The 21,719-nt window shown below is 42.6% G+C and overlaps 1 protein-coding gene across 1 annotated transcript; it reads left to right on the forward strand.

The window, feature by feature from the left end:
- Nucleotides 1-2,610: 2,610 nt before the first annotated feature.
- On the forward strand, nucleotides 2,611-17,149 carry LOC136527430 (ABC transporter G family member 42-like). Its single transcript, XM_066520162.1, has 20 exons — nucleotides 2,611-3,391; nucleotides 8,702-9,233; nucleotides 9,634-9,687; nucleotides 10,772-10,862; nucleotides 12,057-12,358; nucleotides 12,447-12,728; nucleotides 12,826-13,142; nucleotides 13,244-13,404; nucleotides 13,494-13,609; nucleotides 13,689-13,845; nucleotides 13,955-14,074; nucleotides 14,158-14,333; nucleotides 14,448-14,795; nucleotides 15,092-15,382; nucleotides 15,460-15,543; nucleotides 15,658-15,791; nucleotides 15,917-16,144; nucleotides 16,234-16,405; nucleotides 16,495-16,749; nucleotides 16,842-17,149. Exons 1-20 carry the CDS (start codon nucleotides 2,991-2,993, stop codon nucleotides 17,112-17,114), a joined length of 4,494 nt encoding a protein of 1,497 aa, XP_066376259.1. The 5' UTR covers nucleotides 2,611-2,990; the 3' UTR covers nucleotides 17,115-17,149.
- The last annotated feature ends 4,570 nt before the right edge of the window (nucleotides 17,150-21,719 follow it).

Below are 21,719 nucleotides of genomic sequence, written 5' to 3' on the forward strand. Positions count from 1 at the left end.
AGACTATAAAGTTTGCCTCTTGACCTACATAAGATTGTCTTATAAACTGGAATGGAGAAAGTAAAGGTTGGGATTGGTGGGTATTCAGAAGTCCTTATATTTATGGACAAATTTCAAACATTATAAATCCCTACAACTTTTTTAATCCATGAAGTATGTCATCATCTTTTTATTTATTTGAGAGGCACACAGCCCACACACTCTATACTCGCATCACAAAATTTTAGAAAAAAAAATATAACATCATCAGGGTTTATAGGTGTCACACTAAACAGTCCTAAGCCTGTTCGCTTGCTCGTAAACGATCGTAAATTTCCAGCCGGAAACAGTGTTTTTCTCTCACACCAAACCAGCCAGCAGTAAATAATCCACGATCGTTTACAGCCTCCCGAACAGGCGCTTTCGCGCACCATCTTCTCACGTGGAGAAAGTCATCCTGGCCTAGAGATTAGAAAAGGAAGGCGGCATATGGCTCGAGCGGAATCGAGGTGTTAATTAATAATGTGAAAAACATCTGTTGCGCTTGCACTGCACGGTCAATGGTTGGGGAGAACCTAACAGACTACTAGTTTATGCATGATTAGTCCTTATAGCCAATACCAAGGCACGCGACTGAATATAATAATAATGAGAGACAGGGATTTACTCATTCTATGACCATCCATGATGCTCGGAGAATTAGAAAATTAATTTAGGGCATTTTTTTCTGGCCCCTCCAAATTACAGTAAAGGTAAATCATTAAAAAATGGATCAATTCTCTTGGCAAGGAAAATTGTCAAGCTTTATTCTACTGTACATATGCTTGTCCATCATACCATGCTTATGAGACATAACTAATAAAGGCTTCTGGATAAATTTAAAATTTCTTCTTTGCGATCTCCATTTTCTAACACAATGCTCGCTGTGACAGATTTACAAATCACACAATATACTTCGATCCATATTAATAATCCCCCCTTTTGCATCCCCTTTTGAATGTATGTTTAGTGAAAACCTCAAGTTTAAGTTATATCAACTCTTGTTGTAGTACATGTGTCTAACTTTAAGAATCTACATTTTTTTCAATTTTAATATTAGATCTTATTAGTTGTTACAATTTTTTTATCCATGTCGAAGTTAAAGCTCTGGTACTTATACCTTTTGTATCATATGGAAAATGGTCTATAGGTCATAAATTGCACTATTAGCTATTACAATAGCATAAATAATCATTTTGGTACCCTGCATATTAAATTTCCTCACTCAAAAAATTATGTGTACATTAATTTTACTTTTATTGTAAAAATAGAGTGCTTACAATTAAACTATTACATAGTTATGTTAGAATGTTTGTAACTACTTACATGATTTAGTTTCATGGAGTATTAATATAATTTACAATGAATTGTGATTTATTTTGTTATATATTAATGTCTGACAATAATAGATCTGGGTGTTTCGAAATTTATATTGGCATACTTTATGGTTGTCTAATTGTTCTCATAATAGTGTAGACATTGATACTTTAGAAATATATATACTTGAGAGGTTATTTTAGTTTGTTTTTTCAATAATGTCAAACTTAGGTAATTCATATGCACATGCAGGTTTACTTTTATCTTTTGTAACGATAGATATATAACTTGGGTTACTTTAGATTACATTTCGTAACATATGTTGGTAAATTACATGTAAATTTAGAGGTTATTTTTAAATTATCTTTTTTCATATGTAGGTAATTCTGATGCAAATTTAGCAGTTGCTTTATATTGTCTCTTAATGGGATAGGTGGGTGATGCAGATGCAAATCTATGGATTACCTTATGTTATCTGCAATAGTGAAAAACATAGCTACTTTTTGAACAAAATAGACCCAATGGATATTATTTTATGATTAAGAGTCTGCTAAATCGATGATCAAATGTTTATGATTTTTTTAATTTTCTAATATTTGTTTTTTCTAGCATTTTACGTAAGGACTAATGTCGCATCTACATTGAAGATCTCATTTTTTAAAGCGTGTCCCGTGAAGATTGAGAATTCATCGAAGGTTTTGTAATCTTTATTTGTGAAGTTTTATAAGTTTTTTTTTCTAACATGTCTCTTGTCTTCTCGGGATGCAGACGAAATGAGGCCCCTATCATGTAGCAGGAGTAGCACACGTAGCAGCGGCTACTCGGCCGGCCACCAGCGCGCTCCGGCAACACACGGCACGCACACAGCTAGCGCGGGCGCGGCCACGAACGACGAATCCGCCGCCGCTCTCACCGCTCAGGCGGCTGTGCCCACCTACCGCTACCGCGTGGAGGACCGACGCCCCCTCGGCGCAGTCAGCAACGACCGGGCTCCTTGCTTTGTGGAACGATGCCCACCCACCACGGTCCACCCCGCCCCGCCCCGGCCCGCGAGTCCTCGCGCCTCGGTCCCTTCCGAAAGCCAAACAGGATCCACCTGAGCGCCGCCCCCACCAACCAGACCACACAACACGCCGCATCATGCGAGTGAGTAGACGGAAGGAGGATGAAATGAATCATACCCGTGCCGTGTCTTTCTTTTCTATCTTTTTAATAACAAAAAAGCTCCAGGACACGACTCGGCCCTGGTCAGTACGGAGTAACAATAAAGAAAAACTTCAGTTGCCTTGCCGGCTAGTCACTCCGCCGCCATTTCCCCGCGCATATAAACGGCGCGCTCCTCCTCCACCTCCCGCTCACTCCTGTCCCCCCTTTCCCTTCCAGAAACACTACTCATGCAGCTCGTGCGGCGCCACCACCAACTGCCGCACTGACGTGCTCGCAGAAGCAGCTAGCGGCGTTCGTTCACAGCTTAGCCACCAATTCAATCTCGAGCTAGGCCGGGAGCTCCTAGCTGCACGGCAACACCAGCCCAGCCGTCTAGCCGACGCAGTACGTTCGACCACCACCACCTGCCGGGTGCCGGCCGGCAGACAAGAGACAGACAGACAGACAGGCCGACAGACGTACGTCCTCCCTCCTATACGGAGAGCGCGATGGAGAAGGTGTGGGAGTCCGGGCGCCGGATGAGCCGGAGCATCAGCCGTGGCATGGGCATGGAGAATTGGGGCGTCGACGACATCTTCATGCCCCAACACGGCTCCCGGGCCGGCAGCCGTACTGGCGGCGGCGTCGACGACGACGAGGAGGCGCTGCGCTGGGCGGCCATCGAGCGCCTCCCCACCTACAACCGCGTGCGCACCGCCATCCTGTCCTCCTCCACCGAGGCCGACGCCACCGCCGGGGATGACGACCGCAAGCCCCTGCAGCAGTTCAAGGAGGTGGACGTGCGGAAGCTGGGCGTGGGCGAGCGCCAGGAGTTCATCGAGCGCGTCTTCCGCGTCGCCGAGGCGGATAACCAGCGGTTCCTCCAGAAGCTCCGCAACCGCATCGATAGGTACGCACCAACGCTCACCGGAGACCGGCCGGGTTTGTTGGTTTCAGCCTATTTGCTCGCTCGTTGGTTTCAGTTAGGGCTTATCAGCCGATCAATAGTGTTTTTCTCTCACAACAAACTAGCACCGGTCGGGTTTATTAGCATGGTGAAAGCCGTTTGTTTGCTTTTTGCCAAGTACGTGCTCCGGTGAATCACAAGTACTTTTCGACAACCACCTAAAAAACCAGACCATGCATGATGCATCCTTGCACAGTAGAGTTGACACGTTCTTTTCGTAATTACTCCAGCGTCCAGCCTACTAGATATATAGATAGATGGGCGTGCACAGCACAACAGGCCGCTGCAGAGCTGGCTTGCTTCCTGTGCAGGCTGCCAATACACACCATACAGAGAGAGAGAGAGAGAGAGAGAGAGAGAGAGAGAGAGAGAGAGAGAATTTGCATGCTGATTTCTGTGGCTGGAATGAAGCACAAGCGTTATCACTTTATCTTGGCCTCAGTAGCTGTGGTCAATGCAAACAATTCCAGAGGAAACTTCAGCTTGTGCTTCCAAGAGTGTACAGCAGCAATCACGTTTGCAAACGTACATGCACGAAAACAGGAACATGTATTATATTATTCTCTACCGTTTTCAGATACCAAGATATGGACATAATCTTCGGTTTTCAAACTACTTTTGACCTTGTTTTCGGAAAGAAACTACCTAGCTTTTCTTCTCTCTTCCCCCCAGCTCTCGTGTGTTGGCTAGCTAGCTAGAATATGGTTCCTCCTTCCGGTCCCCGTCATATAATACAAAGCCTCTCGAACATTTTGCCAGAGATAAGCAGTACCCACCATGAGTTGATCGGTTGATTGATGGGGTGTCTCACTCCGAGTCCAAGGGCAGATGGACCTCTCTTTCTTGTCCCCCTCCCCTATTTTCCATTGCAAATTGTTTGGGCCCGATCGAGATCGAGGCCAAGGCTGCTGGGTGCGTGCGTCACGAGAGGCCGGGCCATTGCAGTTCAACAAACCCAGGGTCCAGGGAGCCAAATCATGGTACTGAAAACAATCTCTTGTGGGGCCTGGTTAATTAATGAGGTCATCCCACGCCTCCATGTGCAGGATTAGTTGACCAAGTACTTATGTTTCTAAAAACCAAAAACATAGAACCATCATACACTAGTACAGAAACGGGCTTTACTCTCGGTTGGAAAACCCCTTCAGTCCCGGTTTCCCAACCGGGAGCACAAATCCGGTACTAAAGGGCCCCTCCTTTAGTCCCGGTTTCTCGCCCAGGACTAAAGGTGCACCTTTAATCTCGATTAGTAAGACCAACCGGGACTAAAGAGGCCTTCGGCCTGGCCATGTGGGGCGGCACTTTAGTTCCGGTTGGTATTACCAATCGGGACTAAAGGCTTCCTTTTTTTCTTTTTTTTGTTTCTATTTTCAATTGATGATGTGTTTTGGTTTTTGAATAGGTTTTCGAATACGCATTCTACGCTGCTAGTAATATACGTATTCTACACGTTTATAATGTTCGAACATTTTGTACAAACTAAAGTATGAAACTAACGTATATATTACATGCATATACATATATTGCACGTTATTTTATGTACATATAATATGTATATATATATATTACAAATAAAGCTTGCATTGTATATTCTATCATATCCTTGGGATAACAAATTCACTCCATCTGGTTTGGCTTCCATATTTCATTGACGTCATTGTAGAACTCACCGGCGGGGTTGAGGACCTGGTCATTAAGAAATCCTGCTATGGTCTCTTGAATTGCTTTCAGTTGGTCACGTCGTATGACTTTTTCCTTTAACCATAGAGTCTTCAATAAAAGTTAAAGGAAAAATATTAATATATATATATATATGTTGGTCATGTGATTACTTATATATATATATGAGCAACAAAAGAAATTATGAATATATGAATATATTTATATAATATACTTTGAGGATCTCTTCAGGAGTTCTTTTTGCGTACGCCATGATAAACTCGTAAACATAGTATCCGCAGTAGTTGTTCCCCTGTTCTTGCCTTAGAACCCATTTTTGCGAGAAAAAAGATCTGGTGAATTGAAAGCATGCATGGTGTTAATTGAATTATATATATAAATGTAGCTAGTACTTACTTTGTGTGCGATTACAATCAGTGGCGCTTTGCAATGTTTCATGTGGTGTTCCTCAATGAAACTTTTTCAAACACTACGTCCAATAAAATAAAAAATTAATTTGGTCGTTAATAATTGTTGCAGTTATGAGATCGGGGTATATATAGTTGCTAAAGAGACCAAATTACCCTTGGATAATATCTATCATGTCTTGGTACTCTGTTTGCTCTTTTCTTAACGAGTCTAAGATGCTCAACCGACTATTGGCCATATCAATGACCATCAATATCCAGTGATTGCTGCATATGCTTTTATACACAAATATGATCGACATTAACTAGAGTCATATATATATATATATATATATATGGGAGATAGCTTAGCTAGTAAGCAAATAATTGAACAAATGTCCATATGATTGACATTAATTATTTAACACTCACTTGAAGTCGTAGGGGAAGAGTATGTCCTTGTTTTGTTGGTTCACTAAGAACCTCATGAGATTTTTGTCTACTTTACGATCTTCAGCAGGGTGTCTCAACATATTGTCTACCTTACGGTTTTCTTTGTGTCATCGCAACAACTTTGCATGGTCTTTGTTTCTGAACAGACGTTTCAAGCGTGGTATTATAGGAGCATACCACATAATCTTGGCAGGAATTTTCTTCATGGAACGTTTGCCCTCAACATCACCAGGGTCATCTCGCCTGATCTTATACCACGATGCATGACATACCAGGCATGCATCTAACTTCTCGTACTCCTCGCCACGGTAGATGATGCAGTCATTAGGACATGCATGTATCTTCTGGATTTCTAATCCCAAAGGGTAGACTACCTATTTTGCTTCGTATGTAGTGGTGGGCAATTCGTTATCCTTCAGAAGCATCTTCTTTTGGATTTTCAGTAACTCCCCAAAACCCTTGTCAGATACACCATTCTTTGCGTTCCATTGCAGCAATTCTAATGTGGTACCCAACTTTTTCTACCCCACATCACAAGTTGGGTATAGCAATTTCTTGTGATCCTCTAGCATGCGCTCGAACTTGATCTTCTCCTTTTTACTTTCGTATTCTTTTTGTGCGTCACGAATGGCCTGACCAAGATCATCAATGGGCTCATCTTCTGCCCTTACCTCTTCTTCAGCTTCCCCTATTGTAGTATCATTGAAGGTCCCATATTCAGCAATAATGTCATCATCGTCCTATTGTTCTTCTTCACCTTCTTTTATTACAACCTCGGTTTCTCCATGCTTCGTTCAACAAATATAGTTTGGTATAAAACCCGACTTCAACAAGTGTGAATAAAGACTCCTTGAGCTAGCATATTCCTTCAAATTCCTACATATGGCACATGGGCAGCACATGAAACCATCGCGTTTGTTTGCCTCGGCCACATGTAAGAAAGAATGCATGCCCTCAATGAACTCTTGGGAGCGGCGATCAGCATTGTACATCCAATGCCGGCTTATCTGCGTTACATGACATACATACTATATTAAAACATAGAACATAATTAGTTAATTATATGACATGCATGCCACCACACAAGGTATTAATTTATGAAAGTCTCGCTACAATGTAGACAATCCCAACTACCACTAAAAAAACTAAAGCTAAAATGCACTTCAGCAGCATAAGGATTTCGCGACCAATCCCAACTAAAACGGACAGATCATACGTTTGTTCAACATCTATGGGCTTCTTCCGCAGGATCACTGCCTCATCAGCCACCGTAGCCGCCTATGCAAGAGAGTTTTGCACATGTTTAACATACTCTTCCTCCCAGTACCAGCCTGAACATCCAGTGCCATCCCACTGAAATTAAAACAAAAAATTAGAACTTTAACCACAATCATCTTGAAAATAATTATAAATTAACCATAATCATCAAATGCGATAAAATAATTCACATTACGATCCGGACACTTATAGAAGATACGACCCTTGTTGGGACACTCCTTCCTCACCCGGTACTCCATCACAATCTTCTCCTCACACTTGCCGCATGCAATGAGAGGAAGGTCCGGCCTTAGTCGCTTTGTAACCCGATGAGAGGCCGAAGACCCGGAAGCAGTTGCCATCTACTCTCTATACTCATTTTTAATATAATATAAATTTCTCATTTTATAAACAAATAAAATTAAAAAAAACTCTAAAATTCTCTATATCTCTAAAGCATGAAGTGTGCTATGCATGCTAGAAATGAAAGCTCAATACTAGTTTTGAATAACTACTTTAACCTTTCTTCATCCAAATATGTAAACTTTAAAGTGATTTTGAGCTTAAATGACTTACAAATAAAAAAAATCTACCATAAAAAAACTCACATATATCTAGTTTACAAAATGAAATAAGCTACTGATGAAACATGAGAGTATAAAGTTGGTAACCTTTAGAACCGAAGAATCGATGGAGGAATAGAAGAAATCTTGTGATCACCGGTGATGAGGAAGAAGAGAGGCCGGTGATGAAGCAAGAACACTGAGCTCGAAGTGGCTTGGGCTCGGGAAGGAACAAGGGGTATATAGGAGGGGACCTTTAGTCCCGGTTGTAGACAAAAACCGGGACTAAAGGTCCCTTTCTAGTCCTGGACGGAGCCTCCAGCCGAGAGTAGACTTTTACTCCCGGTTGGAGGGACCAACCGAGAGTAAAAGTGAACATTTAGTTCCGGTTGGTAGCTTCAACCGGGACTAAAGGTCCCCTCCAGTAAAAGCCTAGTGCAGTAGCCGTTGGGCAGAGACCTTTAGTCCCAGTTGGAGCTACCAACTGGGACTAAAGGTTTCTCTAGTCCCGGACGCGAAAAATACCGGGACTAAAGCTAAATTTCAAAGTGGATCAAAGATCATTTTCTCTACTAGTGTCAGCTAGCGTGGTATATCCCTATCTAATATATACATACCGTCGATTTCATATTTTTAGACTACGAAATATGCCATTTTGTTTTGGATGTGATTCCAAAACAGAAGAGGTTCAGCTTACTCCACGGAATCAAAGCAACGAGCCCCCAGTCATTCGCAGGTCTGTTCGCTTGAATTTATCGGTCTGCTTATCAGCTAAAATCTATAGTATTTTTCTTTCACGATAAAACAGCTTCGGCAGACTTTAATACCAGCTGAACAGCCCCGCGCATTTCCATATAAAAACCTAATATTTTGATGAAACTTGGCTTAATTAATGATGATGCATGACGATGCAGGGTGGGCATCGAGCTGCCGACGGTGGAGGTGCGGTTCGAGCAGCTAACAGTGCAAGCCAAGTGCCACGTGGGCAGCCGGGCGCTGCCGACGCTGCTCAACACGGCGCGCAACATCGCGGAGAGCGCGCTGGGCCTGTGCGGCGTCCGGCTGGGGCGGCAGGCCACGCTCACCATCCTGAAGGACGTGTCCGGCGTCGTCCGCCCGTCCCGGATGACCCTGCTGCTGGGCCCGCCGTCGTCGGGGAAGACGACGCTGCTGCTGGCGCTGGCGGGCAAGCTGGACCCGACGCTCCGGCGGACCGGCGAGATCACCTACAACGGGTTCCGCCTCGACGAGTTCGTGCCGCAGAAGACGGCGGCGTACATCAGCCAGACGGATGTGCACGTCGGCGAGATGACGGTGAAGGAGACGCTCGACTTCTCCGCCAGGTGCCAGGGCGTCGGCATCAAGTACGATCTCATGACCGAGTTGGCCAGGAGGGAGAAGGAGGCCGGCATCCGGCCGGAGCCTGAAGTTGACCTCTTCATGAAGGTAGGGACACGGATCCATGGCAGCACATCCATTAAGAAATTGACATGAGGCTAGCTAGCAGTAGCAGCTGCAAAAAATGATTTATAGTTGCGGCGTTCAAATCATGGTCCCAACGAGTGGAGCTAGCTTCTCCTGCTCCAAACCACGGAGTCGTTCTGAGTATAGACGACACAAGCATGTTGTCTTAAATTACAGTAACTAATTTGAATTTTTTAGAGCTAATAAAAACAATAGTCTGGTCCCGGTAAGTGGGACATCCACATAAATAAAGTACTCTAGTGCCTGCCAGGAAGTCTCATGATCAAAGTACACCATGCGTCCTGCTTTGAAGTCTACGTTTTGTTTGTCCACAATTCACATGTACTCACCATTTCATCATGTTTTTACTGTTATATACCAGGCCACTTCGATGGAAGGAGTGGGGAGCAGTCTCCAAACGGATTATACTCTCAGGGTAAGAAGAGTCCTATGGCCTTGTCAACTTTTTCGCTACTTATCTCGTATCACTTTACCTTTCTGAGCTTCCATTTTCATTGGGCTTTACCGTGCACGCCGGTGAACAAAATTCGGAAGTTCTTCTTTTGACAAACCTCTATATTGAGGATTAAGCGCTTCAAAATCAGATCACTACTTTTCGGACCAATATTATCCAGAAGATAAAAACAACCACTAAGAATTACTCACTGACGTTTCTACAACACTCCAAAGTCGTTGACAGCGCCATTGAGCCATTGACACAGAGACTCTCAACGGCGGCATTTTCCTAAGCATTAGGTCACCACCCTCAAAACACTCTTTTGTCCACATCAACAACCCCCAATGCTACTTCCACTATAACCATACATAACCTATCATCACGGAGCAAAAGGCGGCCAAGGCATCACACATATATGGCCCACACGCAAACAACATCTTTTGGATCGTAGTGCTATGATTAGTAGTTGAACAAGAAAGTATTGGAATGGGAAACGTTTTTTTCCGGGAAGAATCCGTCACCAAGTCCACTACTTTGACACGCAGCAGCACCGATTAGTTGAGGCTGAGGAGGCTGAAACAGGATCACTTCTAGACAAGTTTGTGGCAGTGGTCAGTGGGTTGGATTGCTCGCTCACTCCTGCTGCTACCGGCCTCTTTTGACCGTATAAACCCAAGCCATCTTCTTCACCTGCCTGCCTGTGCCTGGTGGGGTCTTGCTGCAACAAAATCAGGATGCATGCAGGGGGTTAGTGCAACAACCTGACCTCGTGACGATGGCGCGGTGGCGTGACCGGATCAGCCCACCTCTGCGCACGCCCACGACGTGTTCGTCGAAATTCCGAGACAAAGGTTTCCACTTTTTCTAGCTTGGCTCTGGCATCTGGGGTCCACAATTTCCATGCTCAGGGAGGATGGACGTTTGGTGGAGTTTGAAAGTAAAGGGGATTTGCCAAGCCAAAGGTCGCTCTCAGGACGTTAACCGAGAGTGTACTGTCAGACTGTGTAATTTGTCTTGACTGCGATGGGGGTGGGATGTCTGACAGGGTTGGTCTTTGGTGCAGATACTGGGGCTGGACATCTGCGCCGACACCATCGTCGGCGACCAGATGCAGCGGGGGATCTCCGGCGGCCAGAAGAAGCGCGTCACCACAGGTAAACAAACTGCTTCCCTAAGCGTTATGTCATGCTCACGACACGCTGATGTTTTTTCAGAGAAGAAAGGTGGAGCTGATATGATCGTGTCGGGTTCTTTCTGGTTTAGGCTTTACAGAATGGTGGGCGCAGATGCCCGAATAGACATTGGGTTTGGATTTATGCGAAAATTAGGATTTCTATCCTTGAACTTCTGTCATGTGCAACTGAAAGAAACTCGAGCCTGCTTGCAAGCATGTGACATTCTAGAAGACTGAAATTCAGCTAACGATACAATCCTAGTGTCGCATCCTGTCGGTTCCTGCAGAAAAAAAAGGCACTGTGCTTTTGTGCTGTGCCACTGAGGTCCACACAAGTGACATCGGCCCTATTTGCTTATCTTATAATCCGTCTTTTTTAACTTGTTTTTTCAGCCGGAACAGTATTTTTCTCTCACAACAAATCAGCCAAAACAGTATTTTGGCTTGTTTTTTCAGCGAAGCGAACGGAGCCATCGAGCCTTTGATTGGAGTGCAGCATTTGGTAGTGTAGCATCTCGTGGTTCAGGGATTCCAGGGTTGTTGGTTGGCCACTTGTCCAAACAGTAACCACTCCTTTTCTCTTCATGAGTACAAGCGAACGCATACTAGAATCCAATTTCCTGTTCACTTGTCCAAACACAATAGAGTTTTTTTTTTCAAACAATGCAAGAGAGTTGCACGTCATTTCATTAAAAAGAGGGAGATGCTATAACAACAACCCCCCTCCCCACCAAAAAAAAGGTACATAAAACAGGGTTAACAAACTCGAAAGACAAAATAAAGGAGTTTCTAGGCTACTGCGGTCTATCCTGTAGAAATGACTGCATTATAGGGTTAAATAAGTGAATGTGATTGATAGTTCTAAATTGATTAATAGTGCAGGGGACAAAATGTGACTCATAATCGCTGTACGGAACTCTGATTACAGAAAATCCTAATGATGATTAGTGCGATAGCTATGCTTGTTTTGCCAGTTGAAAGCATTGACAAGTGGTAAATTTCTACGTAACTCAACAGTGCAGCTACACTCTGAAGCAACTCAATGTTCAGATCAGGGAATGATGTAGCAATGCACAAGTACCATTTCAAACCGGTTTATATGAAGCTGCACGATATTCTGAACATTTTCAGGATGCATGATGTTTGAGATAACTATGCTTATTTTGGAATGCAGGAGAGATGATTGTTGGCCCGACCAAGGTGCTATTCATGGACGAGATATCAACTGGATTGGACAGTTCCACGACATTCCAAATAGTCAAATGTCTCCAGCAGATTGTCCACTTGGGCGAGGCCACCATCCTCATGTCCCTCCTTCAGCCTGCCCCTGAGACCTTCGACCTATTCGATGACATCATCCTACTGTCAGAAGGCCAGATTGTTTACCAGGGACCCCGCGAATACGTCCTCAAGTTCTTTGAATCCTGCGGATTCTGCTGCCCCGAGCGCAAGGGCACTGCAGACTTTCTTCAGGAGGTAGCATTCAACACTTGTCTAGTAATCACATCCTCTGAAAGCTTAGTTTATGAATTGCAAGACAACCTGTTCTTTGGGTACTTTCCAGGTAACATCAAGGAAGGATCAGGAGCAGTACTGGGCTGACAAGCAGAGGCCTTACAGATACATTTCGGTGCCAGAATTTGCGCAACGGTTTAAGCGGTTCCATGCCGGGCTCCAGGTTGAGAGCCACCTCTCACTTCCGTTTGACAAGAGCCGTTGCCATCAGGCTGCCCTTGTATTCTCGAAGCACTCGGTGTCAACAACAGAACTCCTCAAGGCATCCTTTGACAAGGAGTGGCTCCTCATCAAGCGCAATTCATTCGTGTACATCTTCAAGACCATACAGGTAGGAGCAAATTGTTTTGGGAGTCTCTCTCATGAAATTGTCCAAGAGTCCCACTTCTAATTGACTGACATTATTGTCTGCCATGTGAACTCTGAAGCTTATCATTATAGCCCTCGTTGCATCAACGGTGTTTCTGAGAACTCACATGCATACAAGGAATCAAGATGACGGCGTTCTCTACATTGGAGCACTGCTCTTTACTCTGATTGTGAATATGTTCAATGGTTTTGCTGAGCTCTCCTTGACCATAACAAGGTTGCCGGTATTCTACAAGCACCGGGACCTGCTCTTCTATCCTGCTTGGGTCTTCACACTACCGAACGTCATTCTCAGAATCCCATTCTCCATTATTGAATCTGTAGCCTGGGTTCTTGTCACATATTATACCATAGGGCTTGCTCCAGAGGCCGACAGGTAAATGAAAGAGTTATCCTTTTCTTTACTTTTCTTTTTTTTTCCATTTCAGGAATCAGAAGAAATTCTATAATTGCTAATTATGTGATATCTATGTGCAGGTTTTTCAAGCACTTGCTGCTCGTGTTCTTGATCCAGCAGATGGCAGGTGGGCTTTTCAGAGCAATCGCTGGACTTTGCAGGTCCATGATCATTGCTCACACTGGTGGAGCACTATCTCTTCTTATGTTCTTTGTTCTTGGAGGTTTTCTGCTGCCAAAAGGTTCATTTCTTGTCTTCTTCCTTTTTTATTCGCACAGATCAATATTTTCTTTGTTGACTAGTTCTTCTTTGCCATCCCACTGTTAACAGCTTTCATCCCTAAATGGTGGATCTGGGGCTACTGGATTTCACCTTTAATGTATGGATACAATGCTCTAGCAGTCAATGAATTCTATGCTCCTCGGTGGATGAATAAGTTTGTAATGGTATGCTCACTACTGCATTGATTTTTCACTGCTTGACATTTTTTTTTTGTTGAGAAGGTGTATGTTCTCATGTCTGTAGGACCAAAATGGTGTTCCGAAAAGACTGGGGGTAGCTATGCTTGAAGGTTCCAGCATCTTTGTTGACAAAAACTGGTACTGGATTGGAGCAGCAGGGCTCTTGGGTTTCACCATCTTCTTCAATGTCCTTTTTACACTGTCACTTATGTACCTGAACCGTAAGCGCTAAATTATTGTCTTGATTCCTTGCTTATCATCCTTAAAATAAAATCCCACCCATGATAATTTTCGTGTCAGTATCATAATCATGCATTCTTTAATTCTCAGCTCTCGGCAAGCCACAAGCTGTTATATCAGAAGAAACTGCAAAGGAAGCAGAAGGCAATGGGCATGCAAAAGGCACAATAAGAAATGGAAGCACAAAATCAAAGGACGGTAGTCATAACAGTAAGCAACTCTGACAGAAGTCATAGCTCATAAGCACAGCTAAAAAAAATGACAGCTTCTAATCCGAGGTTTGGTTATTTCAGAGGAAATGAAGGAGATGAGATTGAGTGCGCGTTTGAGCACCTGTTCATCAAATGGGGTTTCACGAGTCATGTCCATTGGCAGCAATGGAGCTGCTCCGACAAGAGGAATGGTTCTTCCATTCAACCCTCTTGCCATGTCTTTTGATAATATGAACTACTATGTTGACATGCCTGCGGTGAGTTCAACTTCAATTATTCTCAGCAGTTCTTCCTGTCCATTTTCTTACCTTCATCAATGTGCCTGTACGGTCAAATATGGAAACTGATGGAGAATTCTATTGTTTGCCCAGGAAATGAAACAGCAAGGAGTGCAGGATGACAGACTCCAATTGTTGCGTGAGGTTACAGGATCATTCAGGCCTGGAGTGCTGACAGCACTTATGGGTGTCAGTGGAGCTGGAAAGACTACTCTTATGGATGTTTTGGCTGGAAGAAAGACTGGGGGGTATATTGAAGGAGATATCAGAATTGCAGGCTATCCCAAGAACCAAGCAACGTTTGCAAGGATTTCTGGATACTGCGAGCAAAATGATATACATTCTCCTCAGGTCACAGTTAGGGAGTCTTTGATATACTCTGCCTTTTTGCGTCTTCCTGGAAAGATTGGAGATCAAGAAATAACTGATGATATAAAGACTGTAAGTCATGTCTTTTTTCCTGTTGCTGACACTTTTCTTTATTTCTTTTAGTTGATTGATATCTTTGCTTGGAAGATAAAATGTCTGGTAGTAAGACGCAACAAACTAAGTAGTTTGTTTTGTTCATTGTCACTAGGACCTATTATCTAGCTCAAGGTGAAGTGTGTCTGATGTTAGAGATTTGAAAGATATGACAACAAACAGTGCCAACAATAACATCTTCTTTTCCGTTTTTAAAGTAAAACTACACATTACAATTTATCAAGCTAACATGTAACATGTCTCAATGGTTGCAGCAATTTGTGGATGAAGTTATGGAACTAGTGGAGCTCGACAATCTGAGGGATGCTTTAGTTGGGCTACCAGGAATTACAGGGCTTTCGACAGAGCAAAGAAAAAGGTTGACAATAGCTGTGGAGCTCGTTGCCAATCCATCGATCATATTCATGGATGAACCAACATCAGGGCTTGATGCAAGAGCTGCAGCAATTGTCATGAGAACAGTGCGGAACACAGTTGACACTGGACGGACAGTTGTTTGCACAATCCATCAGCCAAGCATTGACATCTTTGAGGCTTTTGATGAGGTGGCTATGAGTAATTTTTAGAAGTGGTTATTGCACCTTTTCAGCAATTAAATGTTAACCTAAGTTCTTATGTGCAGTTGCTATTGTTGAAAAGAGGAGGCCAGGTGATCTACTCTGGGAAATTGGGTCGCAACTCCCAGAAAATGGTTGAGTATTTTGAGGTACATGAAGCTCCATGTCGCACTTACATTTTTCGTTCGTCAATAAGTTTAAAACAGGAGTGAAAAACAAAAATAAAGTGAAGTTTCTAATCTTCTCTTTAATTATGCAACTAGGCAATTCCTGGAGTGCCTAAAATTAAAGATAAGTACAATCCTGCAACGTGGATGCTCGAGGTCAGTTCAGTTGCAGCTGAAGTGCGACTAAAGATGGATTTTGCTGAGTACTATAAAACATCAGATCTGTACAAGTAAGTGATAGATATGCTTCTTTGTAGAAAATATTCGTTTCCTATTTTCTCAGCTAGCCTGTTTTATACAATATGGTTTTGAGTTTAGTTACTAATTCCTTGGAATTCAATGGTATTGTTTACAGGCAAAACAAGGTAGTGGTGAACCAGCTGAGTCAACCAGAGCCAGGAACATCAGATCTTTATTTCCCTACAGAGTACTCGCAATCCACAATAGGACAGTTCAAAGCCTGCCTCTGGAAGCAATGGCTCACCTATTGGCGCAGCCCGGATTACAACCTTGTTAGATTTACCTTCACTTTGTTTGTTGCCTTGCTGCTCGGCTCCATTTTCTGGAGGATAGGCACCAACATGTAAATTTTCTTACTTTCTTCATCTTTGGTCGCTAGTTTCGCTAGTGCTGAACTTACGAATCTGAAAGAGTCGGTGTATTCTATTGCAGGGGAGATGCAAACAGTCTCAGGATGGTTATTGGAGCAATGTACACTGCTGTGATGTTTGTCGGCATCAACAATTGTTTAACTGTGCAGCCAATTGTTTCAATTGAGAGGACGGTCTTCTACAGAGAGAGGGCTGCTGGGATGTACTCTGCAATACCATATGCCTTGTCTCAGGTAAAGAAATATCATAGAACTATACAGAACACAGTGATAACTAAGGTGCTATCTGCTCTCCGCAGTCGCTCAAATGTTATGCTTTGCAGGTTGTCATAGAGCTACCATATGTGTTTGTGCAAACAACGTATTACACCCTCATCGTATACGCCATGATGAGCTTCCAATGGACAGCTGCCAAGTTCTTCTGGTTCTTCTTCATTTCCTACTTCTCCTTCCTCTACTTCACCTACTATGGCATGATGACTGTCGCAATCTCCCCAAACCATGAGGTTGCAGCCATCTTCGCCGCAGCTTTCTATTCTCTCTTCTATCTCTTCTCAGGCTTCTTCTTTCCGAGACCGGTTAGTTGTTTCTTCATTCAGCATTCTCGTGATCCTTTTCTGTAGGATAAAAAAGAGAACTTATTTTTTTTTTCTCTCTATTCTTGTTTCAGAGAATTCCCAGATGGTGGATCTGGTACTACTGGATTTGCCCATTGGCATGGACAGTGTATGGGCTCATCGTGACACAATACGGAGACCTGCAAAACTCCATCACAGTCCCTGGTGAAATCAATCCTCAGACGATTAGCTACTATGTAACAAATCATTTTGGATACCACAGGGATTTTATGCCAGTCGTTGCGCCGGTTCTCGTGCTCTTTGCAGCATTCTTCGCTTTCATGTACGCAGTCTGCATCAAGAAGTTGAACTTCCAGCAACGATAGGAACGAAGATTGTGGCAGCAAAAGCTCTTGAGTTTTTTTTTTTTGGGGGTGGGGGGGTGGGGGGGGGGGGGGGGGGGGGGGGGGGGGACACTTCTTTTTCTCTTTCATTTTTGAATCCCTTTAATATATTGCAGTGTATATAGGGTGTAGCTTGGGTATTCCACACATCGCCAAATGTGGCGAGGTCTTATACAGATTTCTTCTAGCCATTTAACTGTGGAACATTGCAAGAGCATAACTATGAGAAAATTTTGTTCATGCCCAACTCATCTCACAGGGAATTTTTCGTGAAACCAACTATTTTAATGGAAATGAGTATAAGGCTCTGTAAAAAGCGGAAATTGTTTTTGTTGTTTGATATGATACACTGTACTCTAAAAACAAGGGCATGCACGTATTTATAGTAAGCATGTTAAACAGTAGAGGATAAACTTGCTGTATTTGGTATTTCAGGAAAGGTCTTCTCCTTGTTAGCGTACTTGTGCTTCTCTATCTCTTGCTAAACTTGGAGAAATTGTTAAGCCTCTCACCATGGATGAATTTGCATGTGTTACCTGTGGAATATAAATGATGAATTTGATCAAAGCATCAGATCTAGACCATCTCCTCACTCCCAAATCCTAAGCCAAAACATTGGCTGTAACTCCAGCATAGGACGAGCGACAGCAGCCTAGCACGCTTTGGTCTTGGCCTCTCGCCCGTGGACGCGCACGAGACGCAGACAACCGGGTGTGGGAGATGCGATCGGTGCGCAAAGGGCACGTGCAAGGTGGAAGCAGATATATGGCTGGAGCCTGGAGATGGCGGCACTAGGGTTAAGGCTGGGAGCCTGGCGGCAGGCGGAGGATTAGATATGATCCGAACTTGTGATTACGAGATTGGTTGTGAGTTAATTTTCAATTCTATCTTTTATTGTAAAAAAAATTCTTTAAATAATTGATTAGGTTACATTCTAAATTGCTTATACTACCACAGTCTACAGCCTTACATGATCTGTATCTATCTATACTTAATAGTAAACTAACAATGGTTTGTTTCTTCGTTTGGTCTGTCGTGGCGTCGGCTCCATCTGAGTTAGCGTGTGCGTCCGTGTCAGTCCGAGTGCGTGAGTCGTTTTCCGGTTAATGTTTTTTTTTGCCAGCGTATGCTAGTGTACAAGCATGAGTCGTTCCCGAAGCATATGAGTCGTTTCCCTAAATTTCGGCCATTCCCGCCATTTTCTTTCCGCATCCATCCTCTAGGTTCTTACAGTATCTTCAACGACCACGATCCAAAATACAAAACTCATTCATTTTTTTTTGATAGCGGTACAGACAAAAGGTTCAATATTTATTTTTTATCTTCTCCAACAATAAGACCCAAAAGACAACCATTTCTACAAATGGGTCTCCAGAAGAGATGATACTCAGATTTATCTTATGCCACTCCTGGCACCTAAAATGGGTCTTCCATATAGGTACTCTATTGGAGGCTATATGTATTGTGTTGGAGACCCATTTTGGGTTTGGGTTCCGCAATGGGTCTTCTGTCAGAGACAACCTTATTTGTTATGGTTTTGTGTTTGCATCTGACTTTGGTTATTTTTTTTTGTTTTTGTGCCTGTTTCCATAAATGTAAAAAATAAAAGCAATCATTATGGGTTTTGAACTCTTCACCCTTCTATATAAAATAAAATTTTCCACCACCTAGTTATTGATGCAATTTTGATGATTATTAAGAACAAACCTTATCTTAGTAGAACTTGGTTTAGCTGTGTCACGGTCCTTGAGGTAACTAGAGGGTTTTGTCAGCGTGACATGAGCCGCCTCAAGTAGAGAAGGGAGGAAGAAGATAATAGAGATAAATCTTGTTCTGCTCATCTACTTTTCAGTCGACTTGTGCTTATTTCGGTTTATTCTCCCTCACAGAAACAATATTTAATCAGCCGAAATCAGTCGAAATATCACCAGCAGAACAGGACGATAGAGAGTAATTAGTTTGTTCATGACCAATACCTCCTTAGGCAACACACATATGTATATATAGCACTACTAGAGAACGCATGCCCATCACTGCTGATTTCTTAAAAACTGGCTCCCGACTTATCATTGCTGGTTTTTAGCTAAAACCGACAGTAATAGGACTAACCGACATCGATATTCGGCTCATCATCGTCGGTTCATATCACTCAGGTTTTAGCCAAGAACCGACAGTGATATTGGGTCATCATTGTTGAGTCCAGCCACGAACCAACAGTGATATGCTGCTCAAAAAACTTTATAACTTTCTCATCTGATGTTCGATGAAGACGAACTTTATACCAAAGTTGTAGTACACGACGAGATCTACAACTTTGTAGTTCAAACTTTTTGATTTGAGATAATTTTGATGTCTAAATATACACCACAAGATTTTATAAAGTTAATACCAAAGAAGTCCATGCTATATAGTCACAAGTGAGTGTGTAGTGGTAGTTAAGGATTGGGATGGAGAAGCGACCAAAATAAAAGTTATAGATCTTGAAAAGTTATGCAACTCTGTAGTTCACAGTCTTTTTTATTTAAAGTTGTTATGATGTCTCTCCATGATTTGGAAGATTTTATAGAAGTTAATATCAAAAGAATCCATATGTTCTATAGTCACAAGTGAGTGATGATAGTTAAGGATCTTGAACGGAGAAGCGACCAAAATAAGTGAGTGTTTTGGGCCGAATTCTTCACATAATAATGATTTTACCTTTATTTTCTTCTTTTTCCAATAAATATTGAATACCCTTGAATCACAATGGGCCCGTCCCCACGCTTGGAAAGGGCTCTGGTATATATAAGGAAACATCGGTGTGAGGAAACCCTATAATGTTTTCTATATCGAACTAAATAAACAGTGCTCTTTTATTTTATCCTTGCAAAGTTGCGTGTTGGAACATTAAAATATATGCTTGTGACTTAGTCTCTCTATTTCAAATTATATAACATTTTGGCTGCTCTCTCTCCCTCTATATATACATACATACATACATACATACATACATACATACATACATACATATATATATATATATATATATATATATATATATATATATATATCTTTTGCTATGTATTTAGATATACACTATGTCTAAATGCATAATAAAAACAATGTATCTAGAGAAGGCAACGTCTTATAATTTAGAATGGAGGGAGTACAATATAAACACCACCCTGTTTGAATTATAAATGAAGAGTTATTTTCTTGACTTTGTAGTGCCTTTGATTTTTTTTCCCAAATATAAGTAAGTCGAATGATATATATGGACCCAAAAGATCAATTCTTAGTGAAGTCACATTATTCGGCTTTGATCCACCGAGATGTCCCAAACGTAAACAAAATCATATGGAAAACAAAGGCCCCACTAAAGATAGAGATTAATATATGGTACCTTTGGAGGGGATTTATATTAACAAAAGATAACTTAGCAAAACACAATTGGCATGGCGCGTGAGAAGTGTTGCTTTTGTCACAAAAATGAGATAGTTAAGCACCTTTTCTTTGAACGCCTCTTTGCACTGGTAATTTGGGGATGCATACAAGTTGTGTTAAATCTACCCCAGCCTCGTAGTATTCTTCATCTTTTTGGGAGTTGGCTTCGAGGGTTTCACAAGGATCTCAAACCTATAATTATGTTTGGTGTAGCAGCTACTTGTTAGTCGATTTGGTTTTGCGGAAATGATTTAGTTTTTGAGAAAAAAAACTTGTTTATTCTCCCTTGCAGGTGTTTTATTCGGCAATCCATTGCTTATGTACATGGATTATCCTCGACAAGCCCTACGCATGGGCTTTGGTGTTGAAGGTATTGCAACAATTGATGCAAACGGCTACGACGTTTTTTTTTCCTGGCACATGGGTGGCAATCTAGTCTTATAATTGGTGGCCATTATTAGAGTGTTAGGTTATTTTTCTCTTAGGCTTTGTATTTAGGCAAAAGCCGAAACTGAATTCACTTTTGTTGTACCTCCTGGGTGCAATAACGTTAAATTAATAAAATCCCTCATAAAAAAACAATATATATGCACTTTTTTATATCATATTTGCAACTGAGTTTTACAATAATTGTGATTTAGCTCCTTCCCCTATGGCTCAGTATGATAATAGGAGTAGGTAGAAAAATATGATATTCTCGTGAAGCGCGCCAAATTTTCTAGTTTAATAAATTGGTTTGCATAGTCAACTAGTAGTACTACAGTCGACGACAGGAGATTGCACGAGGTCAGTGCTCTTCTTTTTGTATTCTTTTCTTACACTTGCATGGGCGTGTCACAGGGGACTATTGGAGCTGTCAGCCGAGCCGTGGTCGTTCGCCTCGTCTGCGCCTACGACTACGAGACTGACGTCGCTCGAGCGTTTGCAGGCGGGGAGTCCCCTGCGTGCGTCCAAGCTGGAGGGCTTTGGATCATCTCGTTGTCCACGCGTCGGCCATCGGAAGCAGGTCAGCCGTTCTCGTTGATGTCGTTGTGAGAGCAACGACCATTGGCTTAGAGTTGAGACCACCACAGTACGGCTCTGTCCTTTTTGACGATGTGGCACTCCGACTCCGAATTGGGTACATATACAAGTACCGGCGATTTGATAGATGCATATGTTTCG

Source organism: Miscanthus floridulus, chromosome 19, assembly GCF_019320115.1.
Source record: "Miscanthus floridulus cultivar M001 chromosome 19, ASM1932011v1, whole genome shotgun sequence".
In the NCBI taxonomy this organism is placed as follows: domain Eukaryota; kingdom Viridiplantae; phylum Streptophyta; class Magnoliopsida; order Poales; family Poaceae; genus Miscanthus; species Miscanthus floridulus.

Excerpts from the sequence above, each read along its gene's own strand:
- LOC136527430 (XM_066520162.1), top strand. The coding sequence starts at position 2,991 with ATGGAGAAGGTGTGGGAGTCCGGGCGCCGGATGAGCCGGAGCATCAGC. Across the intron at positions 15,544-15,657 it reads AAATGGTTGAGTATTTTGAG|GCAATTCCTGGAGTGCCTAA; the intron begins GTACATGAAGCT and ends TTATGCAACTAG. Across the intron at positions 16,406-16,494 it reads TACCATATGCCTTGTCTCAG|GTTGTCATAGAGCTACCATA; the intron begins GTAAAGAAATAT and ends TATGCTTTGCAG.